This window comes from Nothobranchius furzeri, chromosome 11, assembly GCF_043380555.1.
Source record: "Nothobranchius furzeri strain GRZ-AD chromosome 11, NfurGRZ-RIMD1, whole genome shotgun sequence".
Classification (NCBI taxonomy): Eukaryota; Metazoa; Chordata; class Actinopteri; order Cyprinodontiformes; family Nothobranchiidae; genus Nothobranchius; species Nothobranchius furzeri.
Genome location: NC_091751.1, coordinates 34316489 through 34332435, shown reverse-complemented (window position 1 = coordinate 34332435; position 15947 = coordinate 34316489). Strand labels below are relative to the sequence as shown.

Here is a 15947-nt window from a genome sequence, read left to right as displayed (position 1 = left end):
TGGAGTTACCTCATCTTCAAGAATAACTATGTCTTGGACCAGTTCAGCTGCATCATCTGGGGCTTTTCTGGCATTTCTCCCTTTTGTCAGCTTAGGAGCAACCTTTGAAGGCTGAGGGGCCCTCTCTTCGTTAGCACTCACCTCCGCTTTTCTGCTGTAATGCAGTCAGTTCGGTGTATAAGCTTATTGTGCGGGGTTTTCCCTTCCCGGCATAGTGTTCTCTCAAGATAATTAGAGCTTTCCGCCCGTCGTCAGCTGCGTCTCTCATTACCAGTGAAAGGCTCTTATCATCCAGAAATTGTATAAGTTTGGCATATGCCTCTGCGTTCTTTGAATCATATTCCTCATCATCATCGTCGTCTTTCGGCTTTAATATAATGTCTTTCAAACCTTGTAGCCGGAGGTGTCCGAGAAACTTTGTTTCCCATAGTTCATATTTATCCTCGTCTCCGTCAAATACCAGTCTTGACCAGCGGGTACTGGCTTCCGCTGTCTTCCGACTCATGGTGTCCGACACACGTCGTAGCTCTTGCTCGACTCACCGGACTTGCTGTTGGTCGGTTCTGTGCTCCTCATACGCTAGCAGGATGATTTCCCAGCTGTCCTGATTAGCTTGGTGCTCAGCGTTCCTGGTTCACAATTCATTCTGGTCTGGTTCTTGGTCTCTGCTCTGGGCCCATAACCTGTTTGCAGAGTTTGATTTACCCAGCGGTCGGTCCAAGAGTCCCAAACGAGTCTCCAGGATTAAAAAGAAGGAAATAAATCCATAAACAGAGTGTCTGTTTCAACGGGCCTTCACTGGTGGTTGCACACACTGACTATGTTTACATGCAGCCAATATCTGGGTTATGATCGGGTTACAGTCGGCATTCGGGTTTCTGAGTTGATCAGAATAATCCGTTTACAAGCATAAATAGAAAGAGTTACCCCTAACTTGCATAACCCGATTTAAATGCGGACGTTGGGGTAGCGTCAGGACATATGGACTACGTCCAGACGCTATATGCGGTTACCTTCTTGTATATTTCGCTGTCTCTGTACTTTCGGCCGTCAACAAAAGACATAATGTTCATACTTTTCACCAGACCGATGAAGACAGAGGTTTCCTCATCACTCCAAAAGTGCGATGCTGTGCCGCGACTCGCCATGTTGCTCCCAACTTGTTGTTTACTTCCGGTGTTCTGGCGCATACAAGACGTCTCACTACTCAAAAGACCAAGATTCCTTGCGAACAGAGCATGCGCAGAACACACGCTTTGATGGGGATATCCCGATATGCGTTTACACGACCAAACATTCGGGTTAGAAAAGGGTTACCCCAGGTGTAGTAACCGGGTTTTTAAAAACCCGGTTATGAGCATATCCGGGTTTTTGGTGGTGTTTACATGACCGTGCGGAACCGGGTTATTGTGAATATTCGGGTTTTAAAAGGGTTACTGGCTGCATGTAAACGCACTCATTGATTGCGGCTACAAACACCAATGCTCCCTTTTTATTGGTCATTCTAGGAGGTCAAAGTTCAACTTCCTCTACAGTTGCTTTTCAAAATAAAAGCACATACAGATACACATTCTTATTTACATATTTACATAGATGCATAACATAACAGAGCATATTATTCTGATGCTTAACAATTAGGGAACATTTTCTAAGTGACAAGTCTCTCTGAGAGACCGGGTTTGGAAAACGCTCGCTTCAGTCGGAGGAATCTTCCCGCATGCGCTCTGGTTCTGCGACGCGCTCCAAGCCCCTCTCCACATCTTCAGCTCGCTGTGCACCTTATGTACGTGCTGACAGTGAGCTGCGCTGAACAGTGTCCAGCTCAGATCTTCAGAAGGAAATATTTTCTTGAGTGATTTAGCTACATCTGCGATGTACATAACGAATAAAATGTCAGTTCGTCTGCATGCGTCGGGGTAATTCTTTCTATTCTTTCTCCGTCAAAATAAACGGCCAAATACGAGAACTGTCCGGTCAACACAAGCCCTGCTTTTAACTGTTCTGTTTTCTTGTGAAAATTGTTGCAAAGAGATATAATTTAACTTGATTAACACCAGAGCCAGGCACACTGCGCCGTTATCTCCGTCACTGTAAATGAGGGAAAAACAAATTGATCGGATCCTTTTCTGACCTTCCCCACCTACAAAGTTTAATTACAACAATCAAACGTGACACAGCCTGGATTTGTATTCTGAACAGTTTAAACATGTTTTGAAAAGAAACGAATGACAAAAGGGGCATCTGCTCAGTAAAACCACCAGCAGGGTGAAAAATATCAAAATATTGTAGGCAGAGACAGGCTACAACTTCTGGATCCATTTTATATAAATCGTTTTATTGATTATCGTCTTATGAAAGAAAATTTTGACGTACACGAGCGACCGGTACTGGCTGCTGTCACCTGTTGTGATTGGTTAAAGCAGCTCTCAGATGTCTGAGGGTAGGCCCCGCCCACAACGCCGAGGCTGCTGTGGCTCCCAGTGTTTTCTTTACTGTGGGAAACGGGTAATAATGGCTCTTTGATGGGAACAGGTTGCCGACTGTGCTCTAGTGGATGTTGTGCAATATTGTGTTGTCTTCGCTCTGCAGGGTTTTCTACACACTTTTACAGTTTCCTGTCACTGTGGGCTGCAGAGCACAGTAGTACACAGCAGAGTCTGTCGCTGCAGCAGAGGAGATCAGCAGGTTAAGTTGAGTTCCTGCTACTTGAATCTCTAATCCAGTCCTTTTCTTAGTTCCTTCTACTCCTGAAGCAGAGTAAGAGATCAGGAGCTCTGGAGGTTCTCCTGGATCTTGTCGGTACCAGAAGAAATAATCACCAGGTGATATTTTAGAGTAACTGTAGGACAGAGTAACAGGGGCTCCTTCTAAACTGGACTCTTCATTCTTCACTGCAGTCAGCTGTTCACAGCTGATTCCTTAAGGAAGATAAATACGTTTTGAACTTTTAGAAAACCATCTCTTCAGAGTGAGTCAGACTCTTCTAACTTTAGACTGAACATATTCCAAAGCTGTAGATTCAAACTGACCTGTTAGAATTGTGACAACCAGCAGAGAAAGCCCACAACAGTCCATGTTGAACAGAGTGAATGTTTGTGGTTTGTATGTTGAACTGTGTTGAATGTGGAAGTTTGTGTCTGTTCTATAGTTCAGTAACAGCTCAGCTCCTCCCTGAATCTCTCCGTCTCCTCCTTCATCTGTAGTTTCTCTTCTCTCAGCTCCCCTTCCTCCTGGTTCAGTCTGTCAGCGTCATCTGTCGGAGGGGCATGTTTGTTCCATGCTAGAACGTTCTGCTGCACATGTCCCTGAGCCAGGTTAACCCAGTATGTCCTCCAGAAGTCTAAGCCTATAACAACATAACTACAGAGATAAATCTACCACTCGTCTAAAGTTTGGCAGCTTCATTACAAATCTTTGTGGCTGTGAGTTAATGTGGGAGGAATATTTTAAATTGCACAGATCTATTCTAGTGGAGACTAAAGTCCCATCAGTCATCACACATGAGTGAAATTACATCTCTACATGTGGCCCATCCCTGTGGGGAGCGGTGAGCTGCAGCTGTGGCTGTGCTCGGGTGCTATCTGGTGGTGTGACCCGACTGGATTTGAACCCAGATTCTCCCACTCCCAGGTCGGACACTCTACCACTAGGCCACTGAGAAGTTTAAATAAGTTCCCTAACTAGGAATCATACCCGAGCCGCAGCCGTGAGAGCGGTGAGCCCTGCCCACTAGACCACCAGGGACGATCCAGAAAATAGGTAAAAACTTCTCGTCTTTCTTTGTGGATAAAGTGAACATAGTTACATCTAGCATCTCTCCCTCAGCTTTATCCAGCTGTTCCGACTCAAGCCCAGCCCGTCATCCTAGATAGCTTTGCTCCTGTTTCTTTACCTGAGCTAACCAAACTAGCTAACAGGTGTGGACTTGAGAGGACATCAGCAAATGCTGGTCACCAACTGGCTATGGGGTAGAGCAGGGGTGAGGACTTGAGTCATTAATTTGATGACTTGAGAAAACGACCTGGACTTGAATTGGACTTTTACACCAGTGACTTGGGACTTGACTTGAACCCGTTTACTTAAACAGACTTGATATTTCCCCCTTATTTAGCTTTCTTTTAAACCTCTCTGATGTAAAAAATGAGCCCTTTTCACTCCAGTATTCATCTCTCTGTAGGCCAGTGTGTGAGAGCTGCAGCAGCCAAACAGATCAACTAAACAGCTGGCCACTCCCAAGAGTACATATGAATTAGTTGACAACAATCTAACTGTGGGACATCTGGAATTAAACTTTGTGGTGTTAACTTGTTGAGAACGTGGAGGGTTAAAGTTATTCAGGGATGTCCGGTACTTGCTAGTCGATAACGAGACATCAACCAGCTGGATGGAGGAAATGCTGATAAACAGCAAGATGTGCGTGCTCGTTACAAGCTCTGCTCAATGCGTTACCGTGCTGCCATGAATATTGTCAGGGTGCACACCCCACCCCCACTGGATGAGAATGAATTTGTGTGTCCCTGAGAGGCACCAGAGGGGCTGTCCAGGTGTAGCCCCGCCTGGCCTCTCACCTGGTGAATTCTAGAGATAAGACTCTAGTGAGGATGAAGCAGGATCCGGATCTCTCACACATGATCCAATGTTTTTCACGAACTGTGTAAGGCTCTGCTCCAGGTGACTGCTTCAGTCCACACATTGATTTTTAGTTTGCACACCAGATGTTCTTGTCCTGTTTTGATGCCACCCTCTGGTTGCTCCATGTAGGTTTCCTCATTTGGGAATGCAGTTGATGCACTGTGAAGGATAACGTACCAGCTGATCTGAATCGTTCCACTGGAGAAAACGTTTTATCATCGTCAGTTCCAGAAGTGTGTGTGTAGCCTTCAGAAGCAGCAAGTCACACAGAGAGGCAGAACTAAACAGTAGTCTGGCTAGTAGTGATGTGTCGGTCGCGAACGAACCGGCTCTAAGAGCCGGCTCTTTGAAGAGAACGACGGGAGCCGGCTCGTCATTGGGAGCCGTCCCCTCCCCTCCCCCTCCCCCCCTGCCTTGGTGAAAGCTACAGGCGATTGGTCACCATGTGTGACTGTGTGTCCAGACTGTCCACACACAGAGCAGTAGGGGCGGGGAAGAGGGAGGATCAGACTCAGACAGACACAGCAGAGCACATGTGGGTGGAGGAAAAAGGCGTGTGAGAGGGAGGAGAGTGCGACGATGATGGTGAGAAAATGAGCGCCAGCAGTCGGAAAGTGGAGATTTCTTAAAGTGTTCAGTTATTAAATCCATAGAAATGATAAATATTTGATATATTGCTTTTTTTAGTAAATTATTTTACTTATAGTTTAGCATTATTTTGGTTTTAAATGTAGTCTACACAACAGAAAATCTGAGGAGCCACTTGGGAGCCGAAAGAGCCGGCTCTTTTTGGTGAGCTGAGCCAAAACAACCGGCTCTCTAAAAAGAGCCGGAATTCCCATCACTACTGGCTAGCAGACCTCTGGAGCAGGGGCAGCAATCAGGGAGAATCCCTCCCCGGTCACCGAGCGCATGACTTCCGGCGGAAGTAAGTTGCTAGCAGCAGCGTTATAGCTTGTTCTGTCGCGTCTGAGCTGAATGTTTCAGGAGTTTCAGCAACCATGTCTTCAGTTCAGCATCTGAGAGAGTTCATCAGCGAGCGCCTAGCTGCTGCTGCTGAGGAAATATTCTCCCAGTTTGAGAAAACCATCGAAGAAGAGCTGGAAGCTCAGCGCAGACTGCTGGATATCAGCTGGAAAACATCCCTCACGGCAGGTAAGAGACACCTGGACGGAACCACAAAGGCAGAATGTTAGTTTGTAGAACCCAAGAAGAGAACCCGGTGGCTAACAGAGCTAACGTTGTTGGTGACGTTGAGTTTGGCCCCACCTGCTTAGTAGATTTTCAGCCATCAGGTGATTTCCTCCAGACAATAAATTTGACCTAAATGATTAAAACATGTCGATATGTTCTTCATGAGTACCACGTGATGTTTTCCAGCTGAGCAGAGGCGGTGGGTTAGGGTTACTGCTGCAACCTGCCGCTCACTGATGTGGATAAAGCCAGGCCGTAGGTCTCAGGTGTCTAGGTGTTTCCCTGCAGCTGTTGGACTGCTGGGATGCTGCCGTTCCTTCTTGTTTTCTCACTGCTGACTGTGAAACCAGTTGCCCCGGCGGGGTAATACAGATTCTAGTCTGTCCTGCTGCTGTCTCTAGAAACACAGTTAAGGAGCACACATTTCAGCAGGGGCACCTACCTGGACACAGCACCAGACCGGGGTTCTGGTCTGAAGGTCCAGAACAACCTAGTTGCATGCTGGTTCTGGTTCTGGAATGGGCACACACACACTGCATCAGGGTAAAACTGACTTTTGATGTGTGTGACAACTTCAAGGGCCTGGACTCCACCTGTCCTGCTCAGGTGTTTCAGCATCTCTGGGCATGATTTGGTTGAGCACAGCTAGTCACCTTGGTAACAGTAACTCGGGGTAGGGCTGGATGATCTGGTGTATTTCTTTGTGCTTCCCTGAGTGGTTACGATTCATTTATTCATGATTTAATTCACTCATAGGAGTGGTATGTTGCTTCACTAGTGAATATCTGCAGGTAAAGTGATGGCTTGCTGCGTTTTCTTGTCCGAGAGTAAAATGAGGTTGGAGGGATGTTCTGATACTCTCCCTTTTGTTGATCGGAGCTCGGACCAGCTAATTGGTGGTTCTGACCACTGAGTGAGGGAGTCCAGCTGTTTCCTGATGTGTTACACCTTCCAGAGCAACCAGTGGCGGTTCTACATCGAATTACTCCCCGGGCGAGGCCCCCTTTGAGCGCCCCCCCCCCCCCCCCCAACCGCCCCCCCCCCCACACCACCACCACCACACCACACCACCTGCATGAACACACGCATGTTTTCTACTAACAGGCATGTTTTATTAGAACGACTATTGAACATTCATTTTTCTAAGTTGCACATATTTACATTAATTACTATGAAGTTGTCAGAATGTAAAGCAATATACATTATATACTGTATCAAAATATATAGAATCAAATATACAAAAACAAACAATAACTAAATATTAAGAATATATGAACATAATAGATAATAAATATTCTAAATAGCAAAAATATTTCACACATAACAAACTAAAGATAATCACTACAGCATTGTACTTAGAACAGAAAACACAAACTAAAATTAAAACCTTTCCTTGATGCAACGTCATCAATAATGTCATCACATGAAATCTGCTCCCCTACTGAGTGATTGATACTGATCAGAGCCAGGTTAGTGAGCCGCCCCTGAAACATAGTTGACCTCAGGTATGACGATCAAGTTTGAAAAGCTCCTCTCAGCTTGAGCCACAGTGACTGGCAGAGCAGTCCAAAAGTTGGGGTAGATCTCCAATAGATCTTTATCATGATCCATAATATTTGAGAATTGCCTCTGAAATTGTAATTTAAACTGACATAAATAAAACTGTAGACTACCAAAAATGCCAACTTTTACAGAACAAATCATGTAAAAAATAATCAGTGCAGCCATCTGCAATAAATAAACAGGATAGTTAGTGGTGACTGGGGAGTTTTCTTCTGCTTGTAGAGTTGTTTTATTTATTATTATGTGAACATGATCAACATGTGTTAGTTGTTGTTCAGGCAGGCCACAGGCTGCAGTGAGCATTTAACAAATCCTAGTTTGAATCAGTAAAAAACGATTCAAGGACTTTTTTCGAACCATTTGAATATTCGTTTCAATATTTCAGCCCTATTAGCTCTGTTAGCAATTAGTTGACCGCATTTAACCGTTAACTGGTTCAAAACATTGAAAACATGCATCATGAGAGCTACATACCTTTATTTTTCTCCTCTTTTTTTTCCCCCTGAATGGGGCACCTGGTGGTTTTAGCCTTTTTATGTTCATCTCTTCTGTTTGGCTCTTGACTCAGTAAGTTTCCTTTAGTCAGGACTAAACAATTTGACCTTGATGGGGGGGTGACCACAAAATCGTTTTTGTTTTTCCTTTTTTTATTCGGCCATTTCACACAATTCAGAGAAACCTGAAAGAATGATAGGCCTGTGTTTATGATATTATGAATGAAATATGGAAGAACGTTAAGATGTGATTGACTTTAGCCATGTTAATACAGTTGATTCAGCCCCTGCACGCTCATTTCATTTGGGAAAGACGCAGAGGTGAATTCCCCCGCCGCACCCCTCCCCTTCCTGTTCTTCATAGACACACGGAGCACGTGAACGTTCTCAGTCAGCAGGAGCGCCTGCAGCTGCAGGGGGCGCCAACTTGCTGTTTCCAATCCAGACACTGTCATATGACAGATAATAGAAAACCTCGGCGCGGCGCAGATTTCCTTTTTTTTTTTTTTTTTTTTACTCCGCGCTTGTGCGCCCCTTTTGTGTCATGAAAAAATGCCGCCCCGGGCAACTGCCCTGTCTGCCCGTGCCTAAAACCGCTACTGAGAGCAACAGTAGGCATAACACAGGATGAAATATTATTATTATTAAGATTTTCTTCAATCTGGACATAAGATGCTTGGATTCTATCAAACCCCACCTCCTACATGTCAGTTCCACAACGGTCCACAGCTGCATAAACAGAGATTGTAGATTCATGTCAACACGTCCAACTCAGCCCCCCATAGAGCTGCTAACACACACACACACACACACCGCACAGACGGAGACAAGGCAAATTAGATGGCAGGATCTGTGTCTCTGTCCATCCCTGAACTTCATAACCATTCAGCTCACAGCTAGTGATTAGCATTTTGGTTTTACTCGTAGCTTCTGGCATCTCCATCGGGTTGTTTTAAAGTTGGAATGGTGCCGGTTTGAAGAAGTTATCCATCTGAAAGCCCATTCTGGTACTGGTGTTGGTTTAACAAGCAGTCTGTGAAATCATGGTCACCTTCTAGCTCTGCTAAATCAAACCGTTTCTGCGGCAAGACCGGACAGGGATCCTGTTCCCCTCACAGACAAAAATCCATTTTTGGGTCCTAGGCGTCATTTAAAGTGCAGACCAAAAAAAATCCCTCGTTCACATCAGACGCGGAAGTGCCGCAATGCGTCGCGGGAAGCAGAGTTCTTCTCTTTGACACTCTTGTTAACCTATGGTCTCATTCACATCAGCTGCGAAGCACAACGAAGACTCGTGCAGCGACCATTTCGGCGTGAGCTCTTTCTTTTTCATGAGCCGTAAGTGAGCTGCATCAGTTCTGGCCAGAAGTCACAACAAAAGAGGCTGGCTGGGAAATAAAAAAAAAATAAGAGAATTTTTTTTCTAAATAAAACACTGCAATTGATAAATGTGATCATTTCTGTGTATCTGAACATACTAGAGAGATGAAAATAAACAACTGCAGACTTGAATCTGCACCGAAGGGCCTTGAGTGTCTGTCAGTGCTTGCTTTTGTCTTCTTAAACTTTTGCTTTGCACTATCTTCCATTGGGAAAGAGAAGGAAACTCATCTGTGGGTAATCCTGTTGTCTAGTAGCTCCGGTTTGGGCCATCTGAAAACAATAAGTGCAATCAGGGGCTGTGAACGAGCTGTTTCTCCCCTCCCTGAAAACACTCATCAGGTGATCTAGGTCTCAACCATTGCAATCAGCTGCTGCATAAACACCTGTTTCCAACTAGTAGCACAGCATAAGTTTGGTGGCATAACTGAAGTGTCAGCCCTTGTGTCTCAGCTCCTCCGGGGTAAAGACGTACGTGTCTACCTGCGCGTGTCCACAGAGCAAACAAACTCGACCCAGACGCTGCTCCATCGACAACTTGCAAAATTTGCCATTATCCTATACCTGTGATCACTGGCTTCAGAGCAGGGGTGGGCAATCCCAGTCCTCGAGGGCCACTGTCCAGCAGGTTTTACTTGTTTCTCTGCTTAAACACACCTGGTTTGAATCTACTAGTGATTAACAGGCTGCTGCAGAGCCTGATGAGCTGCTGAACAGATGATTCATCCAGGAATCAGGTGTGTTGGGGCAGGTAAACAACTAAAGCCTGCTGGATAGCGGCCCTCGAGGACCAGGATTGCCCACCCCTGCTTCAGAGGAATGTCACACACAGAAAACTGCTTTTGCAACCTTCAAAACCTCTGCTCGCTAAAACCAACGCCCCCCAAAGACACCCACCAGTGTCTATTGGACTGTGGAACTGCCAATCAGCTGTAAACAAAGTAGACTTCATTACCACATATGCAAACCACCTGTCACTTGACGCACTGGCTCTCACGGAGACCTGGATCAAACCATGTGACAATGCTACCCCATCTGCCCTCTCAATTAACCACACTTTCTCCCACACTTCTCGTGCATCTGGCCGAGGTGGTGGAACGGGCATGTTAATTTCCAACAAATGGATATACAGTCAGTTGCTACCCATCACTAAATACAACTCCTTTGAATACCATGCCATCCAGGTAACTGTACCGAAATAATTATTTTTGGTTGTCATATATCGCCAACCAGGTCAACTCAGAGACTTTCTTGATGAACTCGACACCCTGCTCTCCTCTATTCCTGAGCACGACTGTCCCAAAATGGTCCTTGGAGACATGAATATTCACCTGGACAATCCCAGCTCATCAGGCTTCCTGTCACTAATGCTATCATTTGATCTAAAACTAGTGCAAAGTCCTCCAACTCACAAAGCTGGAAAAGCACTTGACCTCATTGCACCAGAAACTGTGCCATAGACACAATCTCTGTCACACCGCTGCATCTTTCCGATCATTACTTCATCCATTTCAGCACGACTCTACAAGGGAGGTCCACTACTTCCTCCCCAATGGTCTCATTCCGCCGCAATCTGGCACCCAACCACTTCTCCTCTCTTGTTGCCTCCACTCTTCCATCTCCCAGCACATTCTCTGCTTATGAAGTGAATAATGCCACCGAGTCACTCTACTCTGCTCCACACTCTGCTCTTGTCTTAACAACGTGTGCCCTTTAGCCACTAGACCTGCTAGATCCTCTGAGTCGCACCCTTGGCCAAATGATACCCTCCGGTCTCTATGCACCAAACTTAGAGCTGCGGAACAGAAATGGCGCAAAACAAAAGATCCTGGTGATCAATTGAAATTTCATGAATTACTGTCCTCATTCTCTGCCAGCATTACTGATGCAAAGAAAGCTTTCCACACTGACAAAATTCTCAGCTCTACTGACTCTCCAAAACTATTTTCGATATTCAAAACTCTGCTCAACCCTCTGTCTCCACCTCCTACCAACAATCTGCCTCATTCTTCACTGACAAAGTGGCAGCTATAAGCAAACAGTTTACTCAACTGGCCACTCCTGAACATTCACTACCACAAACTCCTTCTAGCCCAACCATCTCAAGGCCTACTGCTTCATTTTCCTCTTTTCCCCCTCTCACTGAGAACTGTGTGTCCAAGCTTCTCACGTGAAGCCGCCCTACTACATGCCCACTCAACCCCATTCCGACTAACGCCGGGGACACACCGGCCGCGGAAGCGCCGCGAAAATGGGGCCGCCTTCATTCGGCGCCCTTGTTAAGCTATTCTATAGACCACATGGGCCGCCGAAGCGCCGCAAATCGCCTCGCGCCGGCGCTCCAGCCCGCACCGTGCAGCGATCATTTCGGCTTCGGCTCTATTTTTTTCGCGAGCCGCCGGTGAATCGCGTCAATTCTGGCAGGAAGTCAAACCTAGACATAAGAGGCAGGCCGGTAAAGTTAACAAAATAAAGCTTTTCAAAATGAAATTCCGCAATAGTCAAATGCGTTCGTAATCAGACACTGCAGAAAAACCACACGAACACACACACACATCGAACTTGTGTGCGTGTGTGACCACGTGAAGGGGGGAGTGGTTTTGGGTGTCTTTTCACCGGAGCAAACAGGACAGAGAGGCAGAAAGTCTGAGGTAGGAGTTGTACGAACTAGTCGACTAGTCGACTTCACGGCTCTGTAGTGACTTTTTATGCCTGTCATCAACTAGTCGCTGTCACGTGATAATGACTGACAAGATGCAGTCCTCAGAAAAGACAGCAGGTGATGAGCCTCTGCGCGTCTGGATCGAGGCGGAGGCGACGCGCTGTGCGGTGCTGACACCGGCGGTAAAACGGACATTTAACCAAACTGTGACCTTTTCCCTCTTGCAATTTAACCTTCCCCTCACCCCCATCCTAATCTTAACCAGTTTGTGCATGCAAAGCTCTGATCATTGACGTGCGCTCCAGACATTGCGTCCTGAGCACCGCCAAATCAGGTGTCACCACCTCAAAAACAAATTAAACACGCGATCGTTCATGTCGGCTCATTTCCTTTCATGTTTTCTGTCTGTTATTTGTGCCTGATGCGTTTCGCTGCTGCGGAGCGAGGCTCTTCACCTGTTTTGTTCTTCGGTGACGCACCCCCAAGATTCCATCTCCACTCCGCTCCGCTCCGGCATGAACTCCGCAGCAAAAACGGTCCCGTTGTAGTCGGCCGGCGAGCAGCGGCACTCCGCTGTTTTAGCGGTCGGTAGATCTTTTAGAACTGCAGCTCAAAGGTAACAACTCATGAGGTGAATATATATGAACCCAGGTAGCAGTTTCTCTTTAGGATTGAGAGGAGATGCAGGAAGATAATAAACAGACAGGACAGAAAAATAGTCAAATAAAAACAAGTTCGTTTTTGTACCTGGTGGATGCAACAAACAGACACCACTGAAGGTAATCAGAAGTGAGGAACAGAAAATGAAATAATTATTTTAATGTTTAGAGCAGCAGGAAAGGCTGCAGGCTCATCAGTGAGTTTGCGGCTGCTGCGCAGGGGGAGGGGGAGAGGACTGAAGTAGGATGCAGAAACTACCGTTATTAAGAGATGTGTTAACTTAGAAAATGTGGGCGCAATTGTAATTGTCAAAAACTCCAGCGAACCTACCGACCCCCCCCCCCCCCCGCTTCCGGCGTATGACGTCATCAACGACTAGTCGAAGTCGACTCGACTTCCATTACTTGACTGTCGACTTTAAAAAAAAAAGTCGTGCAGGCCCTAGTCTGAGGCAAGCAGTTGAGATGGATGACTTTAAATTAATTATGGAAGTTGAGAAACACAAGGAGCTGTACGACCCCCGAAAAACACGGTTATTTTACGTACCCATCTCTGAAGAAACTGCTAGGATACAGCTGCAGAATTGGAGCGGGTTCCAAGCGATTCAACTGGCAGAAACAACTCATACTATAGGCACACACACACACACACACACACACACACACACACACACACACACACACACACACACACACACACACACTCACACACTCAAACGTAGAGGAAAAGAGCTGAGAAAAGGCAGAGAGGAAATGGAGGGCACCAAGTGTTTAAAAGAAAAACTACAGCTGAGCCGAGGCGCGCCTCGATTGGGGCGCGTCTGATCTGAACTGAGGAGCGGCGAGCAGCGGCCGAATTTCGTGAGCGATTCGCTTCTCGGCGCTTCCGCGGCCGGTGTGTCCCCGGCATGAGCTGCTCCAAGCTATTGCTCCTACAGTAGCTGCAGCAGTCACACATGTAATCAACGCTTCACTGACATCTGGTACATTTCCTACCTCTCAAGCATGCTCAGGTTAAACCGCTGCTAAAAAACCATCTCTTCCTCCAAATCATGTGGAGAACTACCGACCTATCTCTCCTCCCTTTTCTGTCCAAAATCATTGAAAAGGTGGCTTTCAAGCAGATCACAGAATACCTCTCACAAAACTGTCTGCTTGACCCTTACCAATCTGGGTTCAAAAAGGGCCACTCCACTGAAACTGCTCTGTTAGCAGTGCCAGAATCCTTAAAAGAAGCTAGAGTGACAGGCAAATCCTCAGTGCTTATCCTGCTCGAGTTCTCGGCTACATTTGACACTGTCGACCATGGCATCCTTTTGTTCACACTCTCTAGCATGGGCATCACAGAGAAAACACATGCCTGCTTTGAATCGTACCTCACAGGACGATCATTCAGCGTATCTTGGCTTGGACAATCCTCTACCGTGCACCATCTTGCCACAGGAGTCCCCCCAGGGCTCTGTACTGGGACCTCTTCTCTTTGCCATATACACCACCTCACTGGGTGAGATCATTCGATCACATGGCTTCTCCTACCACTGCTATGCAGACGACACCCAGCTCTATCTGTCATTTCCACCGGACGACCACACTGTCTCTGCACGAATATCAAACTGTCTCTCTGACATATCAAAATGTATGAATTTCCACCATCTCCAACTCAACCTCTCTAAAACTGAACTACTTGTCATCCCAGCAAAACCATCCATTTAGCACAATATCTCGTTCCAAACTGACTTCCTATCTCTGGCTCCTTCCAAGGCAGTTCGAAATCTGGGTGTTGTGATTGATGAACACCTGACCTTTAAAGATCATATTGCCTCTGTTTCTCGTTCATGCCGCTTTGCGCTGTGTAACATACGAAAGATCAGACCATACCTAACACAACATGCCACCCAGCTCCTGGTGCAATCTACTGTCATCTCCCGCCTCGATTACTGCAATGCCCTTCTAACTGGTCTTCCAGGCTGTACTATGAGACCTCTTCAAATGGTCCAGAACACAGCGGCGCGTCTGGTCTAGGGCTGCAGCTATCGAATATTTTTGTAATCGAGTACTCTATCGGATCTTTTATCGATTAATCGGGTACTCTAATAACTTACAATGGTTTACAAACACAAAATAGTATCAAATAGCATGTTATAAAATATGAAAGACCTCTTAAAATGAGCACGCAATTGCCAGTTATTCCTCAAGTTTTATTCAAAATTAGTTTTCAAAACTTCAGCACTTAAACTTTACTTCACAGTAAACAAATGCGAGTGGCTGCGGCCCAAACAGCACCAGAACCATTCACGGCGCATGCTCAAACATGGCTCGCCAGCTTTTTCTCTATTAACACACGTCCATTTTGATTTCTACACTTTTTCTTCTCACACAATAACAAGGATTATCGAGAAAGCATGTTTGCCGTGGTTATGTCAAATTATACTGATAACAAAACATTTATTTCCTTTCTTTCGTTTTCCTCCGCCACTCTCATAAATACCTGTGTCCTCCTGCAGCAATCCCGAGGGACAACAGACATCAATAACAACTAGGGTTGTCACGGTATGAAAATTTAACCTCACGGTTATTGTGACCAAAATTATCACGGTTTTCGGTATTATCGCGGTATTTTTTAAACGGTGTTGCATATGTTCAGAAAGCATTGATAGTCCTGTTCTACACAAACTGAAATAGTTTTGAAAAGGTTTAACAGTGTTTATTAAACCTAAAATAACACAAAGTCTTAGCAAAAGTGCAACTTTTCACAAGTAAAGGAACAAATAGCTTCTTTTTCTGGAACATGTTACAGTAGTCAGTGCAGGTTTAAATTATACAAATCCAAACATTCAAAACATAAACAATATGTAAACAAATGAAAGAAACACCACTTGTTTTCTCATATACTTGTTTTCTTCATTATCAAAATGAAAATCTAAAACTCCAGTCCACACTTGACTTGAGCACTGTACAAGTCAACCTTAAAAAATATGTATTTAAAATAAATAGCCACTTTAAACAAATTACTAAAATAACTACTACACTATATAATCAAATCCAAATGTTCAAGTATAAATGGCATTGAATAAGTAAACAAATCAATGACAAGGAACTAATTGTATATTTCTCTTCATCATCAACAAATAAGATGCTTCATCCAGCAACAGGGTGTCCGTGACACGGTTTAACTGCTGGCAGAGGACGCTGCGGCTGCAGCATATAGTGACTCGTTGCATTCTCCTTCAACCAAAAGTCCTCACATCCTCACGTTTAAGCTAAAACGCTAATGTTAACTTACCTTGCACTGGCTGTAGAGACGTGGGTGATGGTCACGCAGATGTGCCATTAGATTCGAAGTGTTGCTGCCTTTTGCAGACA

At 45.5% G+C, this 15947-nt stretch overlaps 2 protein-coding genes across 2 annotated transcripts in view; one reads left to right on the top strand and one right to left on the bottom strand.

Moving 5' to 3' along the window:
• Positions 1-162: 162 nt before the first annotated feature.
• On the bottom strand, positions 163-4894 carry LOC107383742 (Ig kappa chain V region 3381). The gene is made up of 2 exons (XM_070541506.1): positions 3030-4894; positions 163-2918 (listed from the first exon to the last, which is right to left on the bottom strand). The coding sequence occupies exons 1-2, from the start codon at positions 3073-3075 to the stop codon at positions 2596-2598; spliced, it is 369 nt and encodes a 122-aa protein (XP_070397607.1). The 5' UTR covers positions 3076-4894; the 3' UTR covers positions 163-2595.
• Positions 4895-4940: 46 nt separating this feature from the next.
• The window catches only part of LOC107383705 (zinc finger protein 391), a 35278-nt gene continuing 24271 nt past the window's right edge, over positions 4941-15947 (top strand). The window contains exon 1 of the mRNA XM_015956482.3: positions 4941-5787. Coding sequence (XP_015811968.3) covers positions 5634-5787 — 154 coding nt within the window. The 5' untranslated portion in view covers positions 4941-5633. The remainder of the gene's footprint in view (positions 5788-15947) is intronic.